Raw genomic sequence first — 18444 nt, forward strand, 5'->3', positions numbered from 1 at the left:
TTCTTATTTTTTCACCTTACCATCAAAGCTCCTTCTTGAGCATGGCAGCTGTAACCGGGGGCTGTAGGGTTTGCCACTGGCTGGTTCCTCACGGCGGTTGCCTGCTGTCTAGGATGGGAGGTGGACTTGCTGATGAGCCTTTCGGCTTTTTGGGAAGCAGGGGCAATTAGCCCGCCATATTTAATGGCCTGCAGCTTCTGGGTTTTGCCTTCTGGTTTCACGCTGTTAGAGTTTTTGAATATTTTTCATTCCCATAGTTGCTCTGTCTTACCCTGACATGAACCCAAGGAGCTAAATTCAACATGGATCTATGAATTTGTCTTAATTAGACCTCTGAGTCCTCCAAACTTACTGCTTAGCTAAACAGAGCATTTATGCCAGAGACCTGGAAGAAGATAAAAGCGTCATGCCTCCTTGCCCATCTTCAGCGTACGGTTTCTCCTGAGTTAACCTGTGTAGCTGTGGAAAGAGCAGATATTTGGCTGGCATAAACCAGAATACCAGTACGCAGCTGCTTTCTGGGTGCCTGCTCCTTTGGAAAGTCAGTGCAAGAAACTCACCTCTAAAGATCCAGAACTTTAGGTTGGAGTAAAGACAACTCACTGATAACCGCCAGAAGACAAGAGTATCAGGGTCACAAGGGCAAAATTATATGGATAAAACTACATTTGAAACTGCCGGTGCAGATTTGTATCTGCAGTCCCTATTCAGAGCATAAAAGCTGAAAAAGTTCCTTACAGGAATGTGCCTTTGTCCTCCCTCTGGACTGTCCTGCTTTTGTTTAGGAGGCAGAGCCTGGCGGCTGACGGGGCTTGTGAACTTTAATGTGCCACTGACAGAATGGCACCCGTCTCTCCCTGGGCTGAGACGGGGGCTTGAGAAAAGGTGAAACAACTCAAGAATCTCAGTCAGTTCTGCTATATTTGCAGCATGTTTTTTCTCCTCTTTTGCTGTTAGTCACTGGGTGGGAACAGCAGGTTTTTATTATGGACGTGCTGTCCATGAAACCGGCCGAAGCTTTGGGGGAAAGATGGGTCTGATTCTACTGACTGAGCAACAGTCGAGCGAAAGTTGACTTGTCAGTTCTGCTAGCACAGTTTCACGCTGCCCAGAAGCTTGGCTGTAGGTACTTAAAGCGCAGTTACTCTGAAAATATATTTAGCCCTGATCTGTCTTTCTTTGCTAGTCCATGTCTTGAGTTGTCTGAAGCTGTGATGGCTTTATAACACATGATCTCTTCACCTGATGGCTTGTTTGGACTGGGTTGTTGTTGGGGTTTGGTTTGTTTGGGTTTTCTTTTTCTTTGTTGTTGTTCTACGTTTGAGGAGAAATGAAATACTTTTCCAAAAGAACTGCTATATTACAGCTGTGTATTTCGGCTGGGATTCTGAGGTGCTTGTCTTCGTGCCCCTTCACCCCCAGCCAGCCCTTTTCCTTCCCCCAAAGGCTATTTTCCCAAGCCTAAATCCTGGTAAGTCTTTTATTTGGATGCTGCCATCTTCGGACTTTCTTGGACTTCATCACTACTGCGTCTTGGATCGTGCTGTGGACCATTAAGTTGCTTTTCTTGCTTTTAATGAGCTTACAGCCGATGAGGGCCTCCCACCTACAGATGCTCTGACTCACATGGGAGCTTTGCTCCTGTGGGGTGTGCGCTCTCTTGCAAACTCATTTGCTAGATCAAAGACGTGATTTTATGAAAGCATGATGAGAGATTGGGCACTTCATTGGGTTGCTTCCATTTTGAAGAAACAGTAGGGTGCTCCTGAGACGGACAACAGTAAATGTTTCACTTCTTCCACCTTCAGAGTGGATTGTAGCACTCGGGGAACGTGGTTGAGCCAGGACCTGTTGTTCTACCAGCTGGTGCTGTGTTTGAGATTCCTTTTCCTTCAGGTGAACTGAGATAATGGAATCAGATGCTTTTATTTAATGGGCAGAATCGGTGTTGTTTGGGAGCAGGGTTAGACCTGCTCGGTCCTCACAGCGTGCATTAACCCTGTCACAGAGGCGTTTCCATCATTTGGAAATGAGCCGCGTTACGTCTGCGTCCCTGCGGATGGGCTGGCAGGGGATCCTTTTGGAACCACGTGTGGAGGTGGCTGAGTGCCATTGCTCTCCAGCGGCCGGGACTCTGATCTCGCTTCCCTTCCAGCCTCATCGCATACCTGGCTCCCCTTGAATCTCTCTGATGACCTCTCAAAATTCCCATTCTAGCATATATAAAAGCTAGTTCCTACTTTCTTGGGTATTCATACAGATGCAGTTTCCCTCCTTGTGGTTTATGAAGTACTTATTAATGGATGACTAACCTCTCGGTATCGGAGACTCCTTGGTACGGCTTTGACGAGATATCTGATTCTGCCTGCAGTGCTCTTTGATGTTCTGCTCCTTGATCTCCATCCGCAGACGGCTCTTATCTGACTTGCTGGCATTAGCATTACCCGTGTTGGGTGCTGCACCAGCACCCGGTGAGAGATGCTGTCTGTCCTGAAAAACCCCTCGATTTGGATTAATGAGCAAAAAAGTACCTGAAATAGCTGAGTCAAAGGTTGCTTAAATATGAAGATGGGGGAAACGGAGATGATGTGTAAGTGTCACAAGTATGCTCATAGCTAAGTTTGACAGGTTACCTGACAGTTAATATCTCTGTTAGTAAGAATCAGGCATTTAAAAAAAAAAAAAAAAAAAAATACCAAAAACCCACCAACAAAGTGAAATCCCTGTAACATCCTCTGCACCGCAGGAGTCATCTTGTGCAGTGACTAATGCTTGCTCCGTGGCAGCGGGACTATCCTGCTGATTTCTTTTGAATAAAATGAACAAATACGTAGTAATAGAAAAGTCTCATCTCCGCTATCAATTTAATTTTGGCGAGACATCCCTTGAGCCTCTTGTAACACATCTTTACGAGCGGGAGCCAAGCTGAGGTCCTACCTGCGCTTGGAACAAACAGATCTGTTCCCTGTGAACTGGTCAACATCTATGGTGCGGCCACTGAGCTGTTGCGTTTTTCATACAAATGGGCTTTAAATACAGCTCACTACGGGAGATGGTCCTGCAGTCTATCAGTCAGTCTTTTCTGATGCCTTTTTTTTCTTTGTCGTAGTTTAATCCTCTCTGTGTTGGGAAATGCTGTCCCCGCTAGCATGAGGCAGGTATTGGTGGAATTTCTGCTCATCGATTTCTATTTTAGGCTCTGGTATAATTTGTTCGCCTGAGGGAAGCGCTGAAGAACGTGGCACGGGAGCAGAGCTGGTGCCGTGGGATGAAAGGCACGATGGTGCCCTGTTCCGTCTCCGTCTGGATGGGTCTGACTTTCCATCTTGCAGCGAGGAGAAGGGAAATCATTCCTGCAAGAACTCTTCCAGAGTCTCTTCTTGCTCGGTTGCCAGCAGTGGTGAAGAAAGTAGGTCACCTCGTGCTTCAGGGTTACAACAGGATCAAAGGAATTTGTGATACCTCGGGAGCTTGCAGGGGGAAGGATGGGTGTGGGCAGTCTAGCTCTCATGATTACGCTAACGAAAATAGATCTTTCACCTCTCTTCAGGGAATATTTGGGTTTTGGAGAGTGCATGGTGCTGCTGAAACAATGCTACTCGGCTGGAAAGCCACTAGCTGGAAAAGGCTGAGGAACATTTTCTAGGCAGGAGAGGTGGCCTTTGCCTTCTGCTGCTGCTTGCTGTGGTTTGGGTGACTCTGCTTGGCGGCGGTGGCTCCTTTGAGCTGCACGGTGACTCTCTGCCTCTGGCTTCTGCTCCCATCCCAGCCTTTGGACTGGGTTATTGATGCTGACAGTGCAATGAAATTCATCCCTGCACATGGTTTATTCAAAGGGGAAAAAATATAATCGTTTAAGCTTGAGTAAACTGCAAGGTGAGTTGGCTACATCGCCCCAACCAGCCAGCTATGGTGGAGGAGCTCCGTAGGAGCTCTTGATCGTTCCCTCCACAACCTCCTCCCTCCCACTGGCAGCTTCCCCAAAAAGACATTGAGGGGCTGGAGCGTGTCCAGAGATGGGGAATGAAGCTGGTGAGGGGTCTGGAGCACAAGTCTTATGTGGAGCGGCTGAGGGAGCTGGGGTTGTCCAGCCTGGAGAAAAGGAGGCTGAGGGGAGACCTTCTCGCTCTCTACAACTACCTGAAAGGAGGGTGTAGCCAGGTGGGGGTTGGTCTCTTCTCCCAAGTAACAGGCGATAGGACAAGAGGAAATGTCTTCAAGTTGCACCAGGGGAGGTTTAGATTGGATATTAGGAAAAATTGCTTCACTGAAAGGGTTGCCAAACATTGGAACAGGCTGCCCAGGGAAGTGGTTGAGGCACCAAAAGACGGGTAGACACAGAGCTTAGAGATATGTTTTTTGTCAGAGTTAGGATGATGGTTGGACTAGATGATCTGAAAGGTCCCTTCCAACCTAGGCGATTCTATGATTCCCAGGTGCTTGGAGGGTTTTGCCTGTCCCTGCCTGCAGGAGCTCATGGCTGGTGGCTGTCACTGCTGGTGGATGTCACTGCCTGCGACTCTAGGTGCTGGCTGAAGATGCTGAGAGCCACCCCTGGCTGGTACCCACCTCTGGATAAGGGCACTTCACTGTCGTCTTTGCCTCTGGGGTATCTCATATCAGCCCTGAATTTAGCTCCATGTCATAGCCACATCTGTGCCATTCTGTTGAAGATCACTTGAAAGTACTTGAACTAGTTTCCTCTTTCCTACTGAATATAGTTTCTATGGCTGTAAATGTAGTAACAGCGGGAGATTTGCTGTCATCAATAGGAAAAGTTCTCCTGCAAGTCTCCTGCGGTGGGGAGCTTGTCGTGCTGTTCCTCCCTATGTTGCTAATGGGTTGCGGAGCACCTGAAAAGTTGCATCTCCCCCCTTCTTCTCCTGCCCTTTTTCGACTAGAAGGTGTGTAGTCAGGGTGTCCCTCCTGTGTGCTGGGCATTTGGAGAGGGTGGGTGGCAGGGGACCCCCAGGGAGGAGGACAGCCAGGCTGGCTGTGGCCCTACATGGGGCTTTGAAAGGAGACCGACCTGGGAGCTCTGGGCTGTGGAGGGATGAAGGTCCTGCTGAAGGAGCTCTAGCGGGGCATGTGGTAGCAGGAAGGGACGGCCAGAGGAATTGTCTCTGGTCATCGTTGCTGTTCTTGAAGCAAGATGCTGTAAATCCTCTTTGCTTCTCCCTCTGTCTGTGGCTGTGAAGCGTTTGCCAAACGAGGATGCTGACTCCAGTTGCCATGGCAAACTGCGGGAGTCGGAGCACGTGGTCCTTGTCTGCCTTTGAGATGCCTGTCACAAATTGATCCCGACAGGTACAAGAAAATCCTCATATCTGCTCCATGCTGAGTCCTGGATGTTGATCCTCGCTCTGTCCAAGCTTCAACCACAGTTTAGATGATTACACATTACTGTGCCTGTGTTCCATCCACGGTACCCATGCCTGAGCTTTGCCTACTCACTCTTAAAAGATGGATAAAAGAAGTCGCTTTCTAGAAAATTAGATTATTTACTTCCTTACAGGGATTATCCAGCTCTAGGAACTGAATGAAAAGCAGTTAGCTTAGCGCACAGCATTTCAAGCTTCTCTGCAGAGTTACCAGTTCCTCATTTCGTGCTTGCGAGATTTTTCAGGTCTCGGTGCCGCTGGGGCACAGGGAAACATGGTTATTGAGGATGGAAATGCTCCGTTGTAGTCGGCCTTACAGGATTGTCGTGGGGAGCCAAGTGCTCGGTAACTGCGGGGAAGATGTGCACATGCGTATACTGTGTGGGAGCAGGAGCATCCATCCCTTCTTTGGGAGTTTGGTGGATTTTAATGTTAAATACCAGAATTAAGGTCTAAGCGTGGCTTCATCTTACTGGTTATTTGCCCTTCTCAAAAACCAGGCTACTCTGTCGGTGCAGAACTGACCCAAATCTGTCCCTGTTTTCCAACAGGCAACAGTACGTCTGTGTTGAGAACCCTTGGAAATTTCCATCCACACTCGAGCGTTACGGTAGCGATTTGAGGTAAAGCTCTTATGCAATATGGGATCTACAAATGGGCAGAGGTCAGCTCACCTGTATTACTGCTACGAGCTGCAAATAATTCTGCAAGTTCTCATTCAGTAACAGTTGTGTAATCATTAAGACGATCAGTCTCCAAGATAAATACTGTAAAGATAAGGCAGTGTCAAATGAGTTTGCCTTTGCCTTTATTGCTTTTTTTAAAACAGCTGACCGTGGGTGCTGGCTACGCTGGGGTCTTTCCTTGCACAACGCCATTGTGCAGCACCAAAATACTTGGTTATAACTTTTTTTTATAGCCATCCAGTGGGAAGTCTGTCCCATAAAATGTACCGGCACTGATTCAAGAGAGACTCCACATGTGCTCAAGTCCTGCACTTAAGCATTGTTAAATGTTAATGGCACTTGAGCATGTCCTTAAGTGTCTGCTTAAGTGCTTTTTTTGAGTTTGGGTGGCTTGATTTTGGGTGCGATGGTTCGATAGTTCGTATAGAAAAGCAAACGAAAGGCTGCAGATCTGCGAGATGAAAGAGGGAGAAACGGAATGAAATATTGAGGGGGGCTGGATAAAATAGAGGTGTTTTGACTTTTCTGTCCAGATAGACGGACATGGGAAATGTTCGGGAAATGTTCCCTACAGTTCCTAAAAAGGGTTTTTCGAAGCTGTTGCTTATTCTGTGCCACCATTTCCTGTACTAATTGACACAGTTGCTGTTGTCACTTATTTAACAAATCGGTGCAAGCACAAACAAGGACAAAAATAAGTGTCTGCTAATATGAACAGATTTATCCATTCTCATCCCCACGCCTTTTCCCACCAGCGTAGTTTCTATCGAGCTTACTGAGTAAACCTTAGTGCCAAGTATTCAATCTAATTCGTGAGGGACAAAGGGTCCTAAGAACAGGGTTGTTTTCTTTGCACGTTTGTGGCACCTCTAAACAAAAGACAGGTGCCGGAGCGGCCTCTTCTCAGGATGGCACAGGAGAAATGTTGGATGGAGAAATAGCTTAAATCAGGTCTGTAGCAATCACTTATTACGTGTGATGGAAAATGTATTGTGCTCGAGAGTTGTCAGTGCAGGAAAGCCACAGCTCAGGGTAGACAGAAGAGAAATCCAACACCACCTCTGCCAACTCGTAACGATAAATATAGATCGTGTGTATTGCTGCTGTAAACCTTTGCACGGAAGAGTCCACGCAGCCCTGAGCGTGCCGAGGTGATGCCGTTCCCTTGGGGCCTCGGAGGACCTGTCAGTCCGGAGTTCTTTGCTTTGCCCGTGGTCGTCTTGCCGGTGGTGTGATGTTCTGACCACCCTGAACAACCCTACGTCCCTTTGTCTTGCACCCTATTCTGGTGCTTCTCAGTGTAGTACGGCTGGAAAACTTCAGAGAATTCCAATGTGGCTAGTATGTATTTTGCCTGCCGGCCCTCCCACACTGCCAGGTCCGGTTCTGCTGCTGTGTGATGATTTGGGGATGAGCCAAGTGATCGCTCGGCCTCATTTGTCCGTCAGGAGGTTCAGGTCGGATTTATGAACTCAAGAGTGCTTTAGGAGCCACAGCTGACAGGTGCTGAAAAAATCATCGTTATTTTACTGTTTTGGCTTTGTCCCTGTTTTTAAGGTTAACCTGAATTACGTGCATTATTTCCCCGTGTGACCGTCCTCACACCAAGGCAGTGGTGAGAGAACATCAGAGAACATCAACGTTCCCTGGACTCCAGGAAGAAAGGCAAGAAAGTTCCAACCCAACTGTTTCGTTAGCGGCACATCATCCATGGCACTGCAAAAACTGTTTCCGAAGCCCGGGCAGCCCTGGCTGGCCCTTGGTGCGGAGCCGCTTGGCTGGAGCTCCTACCGACGGGGGAAACGCGTTCCCTCAAGACCACACTTCTGTTTTGTTGTTTCGGACCTGTGCTTAGTAATAATTAATTCCTTTGTTGCCTGAACACAGAGCATTTCCTCTAGAAGGCTCAGGCAAACATCCCTGCTCCCCCGAACAATAATGGTAAATGTTTAAAAGCCAAGGACGCGTGGTTAATCTTCACTTTTGGGTTGTAACCTCCCAGTGCTCCGAAGCCGTGGCTCCGCTGGGAGACATCTGCGGCAGCCTTTGTGGCCGCGGTCCAGGCGTGATGGCATCATTGTTGACAGCGTTCCTATACCTTATATGTGGCAGCAGCGTCTGGTAGGGACCATTTTGCTGCCTCTGCCCTGGCCAGGGACCGGCTCTCAGGACTTGCCCACACTGCCCGGCTCCACTGCCTGGCGCTGCCGGTGACCTGGGGCAGCTCAGCCGCCTCCTGGTGCACCCGTGGGATGGCAGCAACATTTGTACGGCGCTTTGAGAGCTGCTGGTAAGAAGCACCAGATGAAATATGGACGTGTGTTGCATTTCTCTCTCATAATAGATACCCCGCAAAATAAATGAAATCTGGATTGCTTGTGCCCAAGTTAAAATCCCTCCCAGTGAAACCCTCGTCTGGTTGCGCTGGGGAGGCATAGTGACGGATGGATTTGGTGTTCCTGTTGGGAACTGGCTCCCGGTTACTGTGCTCTGTGAGCTGATGAGGTTGAATCAGGTATTTTCCTGTTCCATATGTCCATGCAGGGGGTTCAACGAGGAGCCCCTGAGGACCAGCCAACCCCACCACTCACTCTCCATATTCCAGATTTCGATGGCCTGCTGCCAAGACCTTTTGTCTGTAGGAAACAAGCTCTCAGGAGGGGAAGTGAGCTGACAGAGGCTCGTTTAGAGGTGTCTGAACCGGGAGTCCCTCATAGCTCTGACCTGACCCTCGTCTGGTGTGTGGCCAGCAGCAGCCCTCCCCGGGACAGGCGAGTGGAAATTTCCTTCCCATCCCCGGTGTCTTGTGAAAACATCATAAAACATCCGCGGTGTTCTTTACCCTTGCTTACGAGAGGGGAAAAAAAAAAAAAAAAAAAAATATCTATAAACCCCAATCCTTAATTACCCACCACAAACACGAAACGCTGCAGGCGATTGCTCAAGGAGGTGCGATGTGGCAGCGGGTGGGCTCAGCCCCCCTCAGGCAGCTGCCGTGTTACCGCTGATCGGTGCAAGCTGTGCCGCAGGGACCCATGTTCTGGCATCGCCAGGGTGATTCCTGCCGTGCCCATCGCCGCACGGACGGTGCCACGGTGCCCAATGTCCCCTGCCAGGCTGCAGCACCGTGGCTTCAATCTGGCTTTCCAGGCAGTGATGCCTTACAGGCTGTGCTGGGGATTCGGGGAGGTTTTGGATTAAGGGTCGGATCAATGACAGCTTTTGAAGCTGCCGGGGGATCCCTAGACCCCCTGGCCAGCAATCCTTTATTGGAGAGCAGGGCATGGGGGATACAGAGCATCAGAGCTGGCTCATGCGGCTTTAGGAGCTCTGGGCAGGACGTGGGCTGAGGTTTAGAGGGATCGGCTTTGACTGTGGTTCAGGCCGGCTTCCTTGGTAAGCCGAGGCAATTCGCCCACTTCACCTGCTCCCTGGGGTCTGTAGGAAGAGGTTCAGCCATACGTCTCCCTGTGCCCATGCTGTCTTTAAGGATTTAAAGCCCCTGAAGTGTTACTGCAGTAGCACAAGGTAAATCCCGTGTTTGCCCTGCACGAAGGTGACCAACGTTCGGCAGTTTTTTGAAGGAGGCGTCTGCCCTCCGCGCCTAACCTCAGCCACTGCTCTGAGCCCCCGGCTGGCTCCGTGGGGCTTCAGTTTGCCTCCCCCCATGTCAGCATGGGGGCTCTGGATGCCCTTTCCCGAGATGCAGCATTCCCCCTCTCTCCTCGAGCATCCCCTTCCGCACACATTTCAGAGCTCTAATTGCACCGTGCCGGGAAGGGCTTTAGTCTCTTGTGTTACGCCTGGGTTTAAGCTTAATTACAGAGAGCTAAGCCTTGGCCAGGAGTGATTTTTCACAGGCAGTGGGTTTTTTCCTCCCCAGAGCTACATAAGCTGTTTTCCAGGGCGCTGCTGGCTGCGTGCGTGCCCCCGTGCCTGCGATGCTGTAGTCCTCCGGGCACACGCTACCCCTTGGCAGCAGGAGCAGGTAACAGCCGCGCAGGGAAGCAGCCAGCTGGGCTTCGCACAGGTGCCAGCGCGCTGGGTACCTACATGAAAGGAATCACGTCCTGAGCCTTGGCAGAAAACCCTAAAACAAGAGCAACACCACCACCAACAAAAAAACCTGCGGGGGAAAAAAAAAACCAACCCAAAGCCTTGAACCAAGGAATGGCAGTAATAAAGAGCTTTTATACTCCTGGGGGCTGGCCTATCAGCTTTTATTGCCCCCTTTTTTTTTTTTTTTTTAGCAATGCAAATCCAATCCATTTTTTAGAGCCTCCCATCCGCTACCTCTTCACACAGGTCAAGGGGAGCCTGCCAGCCTCTCGGCGGGACAAGAGGGGTGCTCCTCGAGGGTCCTTGTCCCTGTACCAGGGCCCCTCAGATACATGAGCCTCCACCTCCGGTTTCTCAAGTCCTCCAGTCCGCAGCATCTCCTCGATCGTGCTCGTGGCACTGACTGTGACCAGGAATCTGCCTGCTCTGCTCCTGCCCCGCTCATGGCCGCTGACGAGCGTGGTCACTTCCCAGCAAAGGAGACGATGGTGGACATCGACATCAAGGCCAAGCCCTTGCAGCCTCACTGGTACGAGCGCTACGTCCAGCCCTGCGTGGCGGAGCTGCTGGGCAGCGCGCTCTTCATCTTCATCGGCTGCCTCTCCGTGGTCGAGGACACGGAGGGCACGGGGAGGCTGCAGCCCGCCCTGGCACACGGGCTGGCCCTGGGGCTCACCATCGCCATCCTGGGGGACATCAGGTAAGGGGGGTCCCCCCACCGCCCCCTCTGCACCCCCTCACCGGGGGTGGCACGGTCTCTGCCCACTGCTGGCACAGTTTCTGTGCGTGGACGGGAGGAGATGCTCGTGTCTCCCCCCACGCTGCCTTTAGGATCTTTCCTGTTCCAATATTGTTGAGCGCAGCGACGCTGCACTGCCATCGAGCCTCTCGGGTAACGGCGTGGCTGCTTGGGTGGTGGTCGTCCATAACGCCTTGCGTTTGGGAGCATTTGCTTGGCTTTTGATTGCAACGTTTTATTTCTAGCCCCTTTTAATAAAAACGGTCGAAGCTGAAACACAAGCATTGCTTTGGAAAGCTGAGACGTTTCCTTTTCAGAGGAAACATTTTGACCCGAGTATGCTACTCCCCTGTGTATTTTCAGGTGAAAAATTTGGATTCCATTTACAACTGGTTTCAGTTCCTCAAAAGCAACATTTAGACAAATCTGCTCATTGAAAATGGTGTTGTTTGACGCTAAGATACAGATTTATCCTGAAGGAAGAAGCTGAAATGGTCCCTGTGGGGTTTCATTCCTGTCCCTCCGGTTGGCTCTGCGCAGCCCAGGGACAGGGTGGCTCCAGACTGTCCCCCCGCGAGGCTCCGGGCTGGGACACAAACCTCCCCTAACCGGGGAGGGTGGCATGGCAGGGCTGGCGTGTGAGCCCTGGCGCCCACAGCAAACTGACTGATAATTTATCACCTCCTGATTAGGAGGGATAACGCCGCGGGGTGAAGTTGTGCAGTGGGGACTCCGTGACCCCGGGGTGCGTGTCCCAGACGCCCTCAGCACAGGGGAGCAGGATGGGGGTGCTTTGTGATGAGGGGCTGCGAGGGCATCCTGGGGGTCCCCTGTGAGCTCTGAAGCTGGGAGGAGCCAGCTCAGGGTCCTGGGCAGGGACATGTTTCAGCCAAAAGCCAGGTTTTAGAGATTTGTGTCCAGAGGGGCTTGGAGAGGAGCCTGGCTTGGGACAAGGGCTCGCTGGCCCGGCTGCCGTCCTCGCCGCGGGCTGCCGGGTGCTCCGGCCAGGGTTTATTTACAGACGGGTCTTCCTTTAGCTCCCACCCCTCCCACCCATCCCAGGGGTATTTGTAGCCAGGGCCTTGTCCAGCTGAGGTGTCTGCTAACCTAAACAACACAACCTCTCTCTCTCATATGATGGGTCTTTAATTACAGCTGAAGAATAAGATGTAATTATAGTTCCTAGACACTCTGACTCATCGGCTTCACCAGCAATTATTATTAGGGCTGATTGGTTATGAAACTTGTTCATTAACGCGTGTCTCGTGGTAATCTGCTTTAATTAGAAGGTATCTGAGTTTGTCTTGCATGTGGTCTTCAAGATGAATGATTTAGGTCCTGTAACGAGGTGAGCACCGGCTGCTGCCAGCCCTTCCCAGGGCCGTGGTGGGCAGCGTGAGGGGGATGCGGAGAGACCTGGGCGCCTTTGCATCTGCACTGAGCTTGGGGAGATAAACCCTGAAAATCCCAGCAGCGTCCAGCAGCGCTGGTGTGGCCGGGAGGTGGCCTCAGCCCTGCCCCACAGCACTTGTCCCCTTCCCTCCCTGCCTGGGGACACATCCCCTATGCGGGGAGCAGCACCAGAGCACTTAGCGAAGGAAATTGGTGTCAGAGCAAGGGAACTCGGCAGTCAGGCTTTCTGTTGGTTTTCCCGTCTTTGATTTGGGCTGTCTGTGAGCTGACAACGAGCGGTTCTTGGGGAGAGGCTGCGCGGGGTCCCGGTCTCCGCTGAGGGAAGGACATTCAGCCCCTGCCCTCCCAACGAGTTTCCCCTGCAGCTGCTCCCAGGCAGGGTACCAGCTTCGCCGGCACCTCTCCTCCTTCCCCCCGAGCAGCAGGGATGGCTGCCACAAGGATGTAACAGGGAATGACTTTCCTCCCTGAGCCTTTGCCCCCGGAGGAGCTGCTCCGGAGAGCGCTGGTGGCCGGGCTGTGCTGCTGCCACAGGCAAAGCAAGCTCTTGCTGGGGAGGGGGGGCAGCAGTGTAACCCCCTGTAACCAGGACTTAGGGCAGGGCTGTGGTGCACTCCACATCCCGCAGCACCCAGCAACATCTGGAGAGACCCCTTCTCCCTGCACCTCCCCTGGCAGTGCTGTGGTGGCTCCTGGAAGCACCTGGGGGTCTCTGTAGACCCACCCCCAAATCCTGTCCTTGAAACTGCACCAGGGCAGCTCCTGTCCCCGCCAGCCCCGTAGGAGGGGTTGGGTACCCCAGCGTGAAGATGCTCCTGCTTGGAAGCAGTAACTGCAGAGAAAGGAAATGGCCGAATTCTGCTCTTCTGCAGTGCGTAGCACCTTCTCACGGGAAGGACTGAAGAAGCATTTGCGGCTCCAGCCCACGGCGAGTGCAGCGCTCCAGGAGGGAACCCCGTGGTGGGGGGGGAACCCCACCCTGGGGGTGAACCCCTCACTGATGCTCCTCTCTCCTTTGCAGCGGAGGCCACTTCAACCCTGCCGTGTCCTTGTGCGTGTGGCTGGTCGGTGGGCTGAACATCACGATGCTCATTCCTTACTGGCTCTCCCAGCTCTGCGGAGGGATGATAGGAGCCGGTCTGGCAAAGGTACGGACACCCGGAGAGTCTCTTTAACTAACGCTGGGGTGCAGGGGCTGCCCCCTGCTCTGCCAGAGCCCCAACCTGCTGCCCAGCCCCAGGGTCTCCAGCAGCAGCAGCGCATGTGATGGGGAGGGCAAGGGGGGCTTGGTACATCACTTCGGCGTGTAATTAAGAGCGCTGGTTTCTCACAAGGTGACATGGCTCAGAAGTTTGCTGTGTGGGGTTTGTCTTGGGGCCAGGGCACCCGGTTCCTCCTCCCAGGTCTGTCAGGCTCTGACTGCAGGACTCGGACACCTTGCCCCCCCGCTGCAGGCTGGAGCCTGGCAGTGCCACGCAGATGTGGGGGTGCCGCCTCTGCACGGCGCTCTGGGGCCCGGCTAATTAATTCTCAACGGCAGCTGCTCTCAGGAGGTTTGCTATGGCGTGCTAATTAGGCACGGAACGATGCACGGAACCTCTGCAGCTCCGGCCCTGTTCACACGCGGTGTTTGCCTGCGGTACTACTTACGGCCCTGCACCGTAAGGTTAATTTCTGTCCGGTGCTGCCCGTTCCTGGCACCCAGGGTGCTGCACCCAGCAGCACGGTGCCGTTTGGCCGCTGCAAACCTCTCGGCGGCCAGGTGAGGCTCATTCCGCCAGGAGAGCGGTGGCCGGCTCATTATCTCAGGAGACGCTAAGAGCCTTCGCTAATGAGTTTATATTTGCCAGGCGCTTAGGGCTGGCTTTCAGGAGGAAAGTGATGAGATTAGCTCCTCTTTAACCTGATGCTACGCCCGCCCACGCTCTCCTGACAGTGAGCACATATGCCCCTTAAAGCCCACAATATGGAGCGTGGACGGCACAAACAGGGCTCCCCCCCGTGCAGGCCGTGGCGGCGACTGAGCGGTACGTGAATGCCAGCGGAGGAGCCTTCAGCAGCATCATGGCCGACGAGCAGATCCCCTCCGTCCTCGTGGGCGAGATCGTCATGACCGCCTTCCTGGTCCTCGCGGTCTGCATGGGCGCCGTCAATGGGAAGACCAAGACCCCGCTGGCACCTTTCTGCATTGGCTTCACGGTCACGGTCAACATCCTGGCGGGGTGAGCTCGAGAGCCCTCTCCCCATACGCATTCCCACCGGCCAGTCCATGCCATCCGCTCCAGCAGGGGGTCAGGATGGGACCACCGGCTGTGGGGATGGAGCTGGTGCTCAGAGCTGCCTGGGGTGCTGGCTGAGCAGAGTCCCCGGGTTGGGGGGCAGAGCTCTAAGCGCCAGCTCCCCACATCAGGGCTTACCTCCTTCCCTCCCCGGCTGATACAGCTGCTGCTGCGTCCTGCGCCGGGGAGGGGAGAGTGCCCATGCCTGGGACGGGATGGGATGCAGTGGGATGGGATGGGATGGGATGAGGTGGGATGCAGTGGGATGGGATGGGATGTGCCCCCTCACAGCACAGCACAGGACCTTCTGGCTAGGGAACATGAGGCTGGCCGAACACGCTGCAGCGGCCGGCGAATAAGCCCACTGGCCCCCTGATGTTTTTGGGGAGAGCTGCTGGGTGCAGGAGAGGCCGGTGGCTGGAGCCCAGCGCGTGGCAGCGGAGCCTTCGCAGCCATCACCAGTGCCTGCCACGGGCTGATAAAACCGAGAGGCTGCACGGGCGGTGTTTGTTGTAGGAAGCCCTGAGCAAACAGGAGAGGGTTTATCTGGAGCCGTTCCTCGCCGCGCGTCCTCCTGCCTGCTGGAAACGCTGCCAAGCCCAGCCTCGGCGCAGGCGGGCGTTTCGGGCGAGCAGCCTGCGTCTTGTGCCACTGCGATCAGATAACGAGCGCACGCAATTATGAATGTTAATAGGTTGTTTAGTTAAGGCAGTGCCCCCTCTAGCGGGATTCAGAGCTCTTATTTAAACACTGCACAAACCTCGTGTGCAAATATTTATCTGTTGCAGTTTTCTTTAATCTGTAAACGCTATTGTCTCTCCTGCCCCGCTCCGCTACCTACGCGTGGCGCGGAGCTTTCCCTGTTTAAAAGCCCGGTTCCCGGTGAGCCCCAAAATAGACTCGGCACTGATGCTTCCACCCTGTGCCAGGTTTTCCCCAATAGTTTGCAAAGGCAGGTACCTGCCGGTGAGCAGCCGCCGTGGACTGGGATGGCTGGGATGTTCCCTGTGCTGCAGCAGAGCCGGGCTCAGGTCTTGGCTTCCTTTCGCTGCCAGGGCAAACTGTCCCCAGGCACCAAGCAGCCGTGCCTGGATGGGGACCAGGGTGGTCTGAGCCTGCCACCCACCCAGAGCAGGGCCAGACCCCTGGCAAGGAGCCCCGGGAGGGGTACGCTGCCGCCCCTTCCCAGCCTGTGCATTGCCCCATCCAGGGAATGAGGGGGACGGGTGCCGGTCTCGTGTCCCGCAGGGCTGACACAACTGGTTTGTTCCTCTTTCAGAGGTGGCGTGTCCGGAGCCTGCATGAATCCTGCCAGAGCCTTCGGGCCAGCTCTGGTAGCAAACTACTGGGACTATCACTGGGTTTACTGGGTAGGGCCCACGGTTGCTGCCCTCCTTGTCGGTTTGCTGGTGAGGTACGTTATGCCCGGAGCGGGAAGGAGAGCGGAGCCAAACAGGCTGACCCCCCCTTCCCACCCTGCCGCCTCCCCGGTGGGCTCTGCCCTGCTCGCTGCCCGGCTGCTTCCCTGCTCCCTGGGTCAGGGCTGCAAGTAGCCACTTTCCAAGAGATGTCCAAGGGTGGGAGACTCCTTCCCCTTCCCCTTCCCACGAGGACAAGGGCGACAGCAAAAATCCAACCTGTCCCAAATCCATGTTTGCTCTATCTGTTTGCTCTTGTGTGGCGATTCCAGGCTTGGGCTGGCGCTGGGCTCTTGCTGTTGCTGGGTTTCTGTTTCATGCTTGCAATGGCAAAAACGTTGACTCCAAGTTTCTCTCTCTCACCTCCCCAAAGGCTCCTCCTCGGCGACTGGACCATCCGCCTGCTCCTGAAGTGATGCCAGGCGTGGGGGTGCGCGCGTGCCGTTGTTGCTGACCTGCCGCGGGCGGCCGGTGCAACTCAGCACAGCGGAGTGAAGCCCCCTGCTCCTCCTCCTCACCATCCCACCTCCTCTCTGCGTCTCCCAGGCAGCCCGTGCTCGGGAGATGGTTCACTTGCCGCTGCAGGGACGATGGGGGGCAGCCCAGCCAAACCGGGCAGCCCTGTGCTGGCGGCAGGGCCGGGCGGCACCGCTCCCACCCCGGTCCCCAGGGCTCTGACAGCCCCTGCCATGGCTGCGGGACTGGCTCGCCAGGAGCATCCTCTGACCCACACCAGCACCCGTGCTGTCCCAGCCTCCCCCGGCATCGGCCGTGCACGGCGTCCATCCCACCAGGGCTGTGCTTGGGCACCTGCGGTGCTGGGGAGCCCTGTGCCCTCTGGGGTGGGCACCACACAGGGGGTCCGGTGTGCGTGGCTGTGCCTGGCAGCCCGGTGCCGGGCCGCTCTCCAGGAGCATCTCCATCTCCCCGGGGCGAGCAGTGAGAGCTGCTGGTTCCCAAACGCCCTGTGAGGAGCCCGCCGTGATCCTGCTACAGCGGCGAGAAGCTGAGTCAAGCAGCCGTGCCTGGGGACCGTGCGGCATCGCTCGCCAGCACTGACATTTATCACTTTCTAACTTCTCCATGACAATATTAACTCTGAGGCCCGACGCAACCACCTTCCTCTGCCCTGGCACACGCCTGCGGGAGCTTCCCAGCCCCGAACATGGCAGTGGGTGCTGCCAGGCTCTGTACCCTGCCCCACACCACTCCCGGCATTTGTCTCCCAGCCCAGCATCTCTGCTCTCTCTCCACCAGCATCCAGCCCGCGGGGAGGCAGTGCCCCAGCATGGCAGGGTGCTCCTCCAGCTTGTGCTGTGGCTTGGCTCCTGTCCCTTGGGCAGGTCCCGGATGACGCCAATTGGCTCTTGCCTATGGCCTGCCACGTAGAGGGGATGATGAGAGCAGGGAGCTTTGGTCGCAGGCTGATTTCTGGGATACGTCTCAGCAGCAGGAGAGCATCTGCCAAGAGCTTGGGGTTGGTCCGTCCCTCCCATGGCAGAGATGAGTGCTGGGGGCCAGGGGGCGAGGGGAGGGGGCTGCCCAGCCCCGGGGAGGGGGCTGCCTTGGCGGAGGGAGCTGCTGCCATAAGCAGGCGGAGTCGGCAGAAGGAGAGTGATGGAGCTGTGTGGGCAGGGGGAGAGGAGCCAGCGCAGCAGCTTTACGTCAGCCGGGTATCCGTCCCCTATGGCAGCTCTGCCCTGACTCATCGTGCGGGCTCCCCAGCCTCCCCCGGGGTGGTGGTGGGGGGATAATTCATAGGGACCCCGTTCCCACTGCTCAGAGGGCTTGTTGGGTGGTAATCTGGCACACGAGCGGCATTGCGGGTACTCCCAGCTCCAGCAGGGAACCCCTCAACTTACCTGGGTTGAGTCACTCCTAATTTTGCAGACTTTTAACTCGGGAAATGCCTGTTGCTTTCCCAGCCCCTACAGGTGTGGCTCTGAGATGCCCAGAGGAGAACCCTGGGCAAAGCAGATGCTTCCTACCCTTCCTCACGGGCTGCTCCACCCAGGGGCAGAAAAGCTGTTGCTGTGGCAGGGAGGACGTTCCCGCTTTTCTGATGTCCCTGCGGGGCTGGCAGAGCCCTGCACAATGTCACCTCTCTATTTTCAGCTGGCTTGTTTTTCTTTCCCCAGCCCGGGAGGTGACCCCCACATGCGCGCGCACACACACACACACACACACGCATGCACAGAGTTGTATTTGTTTTTAGAAAAGGGCAAGGTTGTAGAGACGCTGAAGTGAGGAAATGCCAGAATTAAAGCATCCCTGACCCAAAGTGTGTGTATTTGCCTTCAACCTTCTGCCGGGGCTGGGCAGGGGGACAGGGTACCCCGGGGTGGGCAGCGCAGCCCCCAGGTGAGCCGGGGTGCAGGGCAGCTGCTCATTCAGGAAGGAAAATGATGCAACCCACAGAAGGAGACAAATAGCATGAAGAAGTCACTAGGACGGTTGTCATGGCAACGC

The 18444-nt window shown here is 54.6% G+C and overlaps 1 protein-coding gene across 1 annotated transcript; it reads left to right on the plus strand.

Annotated features, from left to right (window-relative positions):
• Positions 1 to 10255: 10255 nt before the first annotated feature.
• AQP8 (aquaporin 8) lies at positions 10256 to 17347 on the plus strand. The gene is made up of 5 exons (XM_074598410.1): positions 10256 to 10826; positions 13300 to 13426; positions 14286 to 14500; positions 15837 to 15971; positions 16349 to 17347. Exons 1-5 carry the CDS (start codon positions 10459 to 10461, stop codon positions 16389 to 16391), a joined length of 888 nt encoding a protein of 295 aa, XP_074454511.1. The 5' UTR covers positions 10256 to 10458; the 3' UTR covers positions 16392 to 17347.
• Positions 17348 to 18444: the final 1097 nt, after the last annotated feature.

The sequence above is a fragment of the Larus michahellis genome, chromosome 8 (genome assembly GCF_964199755.1).
Source record: "Larus michahellis chromosome 8, bLarMic1.1, whole genome shotgun sequence".
In the NCBI taxonomy this organism is placed as follows: domain Eukaryota; kingdom Metazoa; phylum Chordata; class Aves; order Charadriiformes; family Laridae; genus Larus; species Larus michahellis.

Bases quoted from the DNA above. Each gene is read 5' to 3' on its own strand.
- AQP8 (XM_074598410.1), top strand. From the start codon at position 10,459: ATGAGCCTCCACCTCCGGTTTCTCAAGTCCTCCAGTCCGCAGCATCTC. The intron at 13,427-14,285 runs GTACGGACACCC...CCCCCCGTGCAG, and splicing joins TAGGAGCCGGTCTGGCAAAG to GCCGTGGCGGCGACTGAGCG. The intron at 14,501-15,836 runs GTGAGCTCGAGA...TTCCTCTTTCAG, and splicing joins ACGGTCAACATCCTGGCGGG to AGGTGGCGTGTCCGGAGCCT.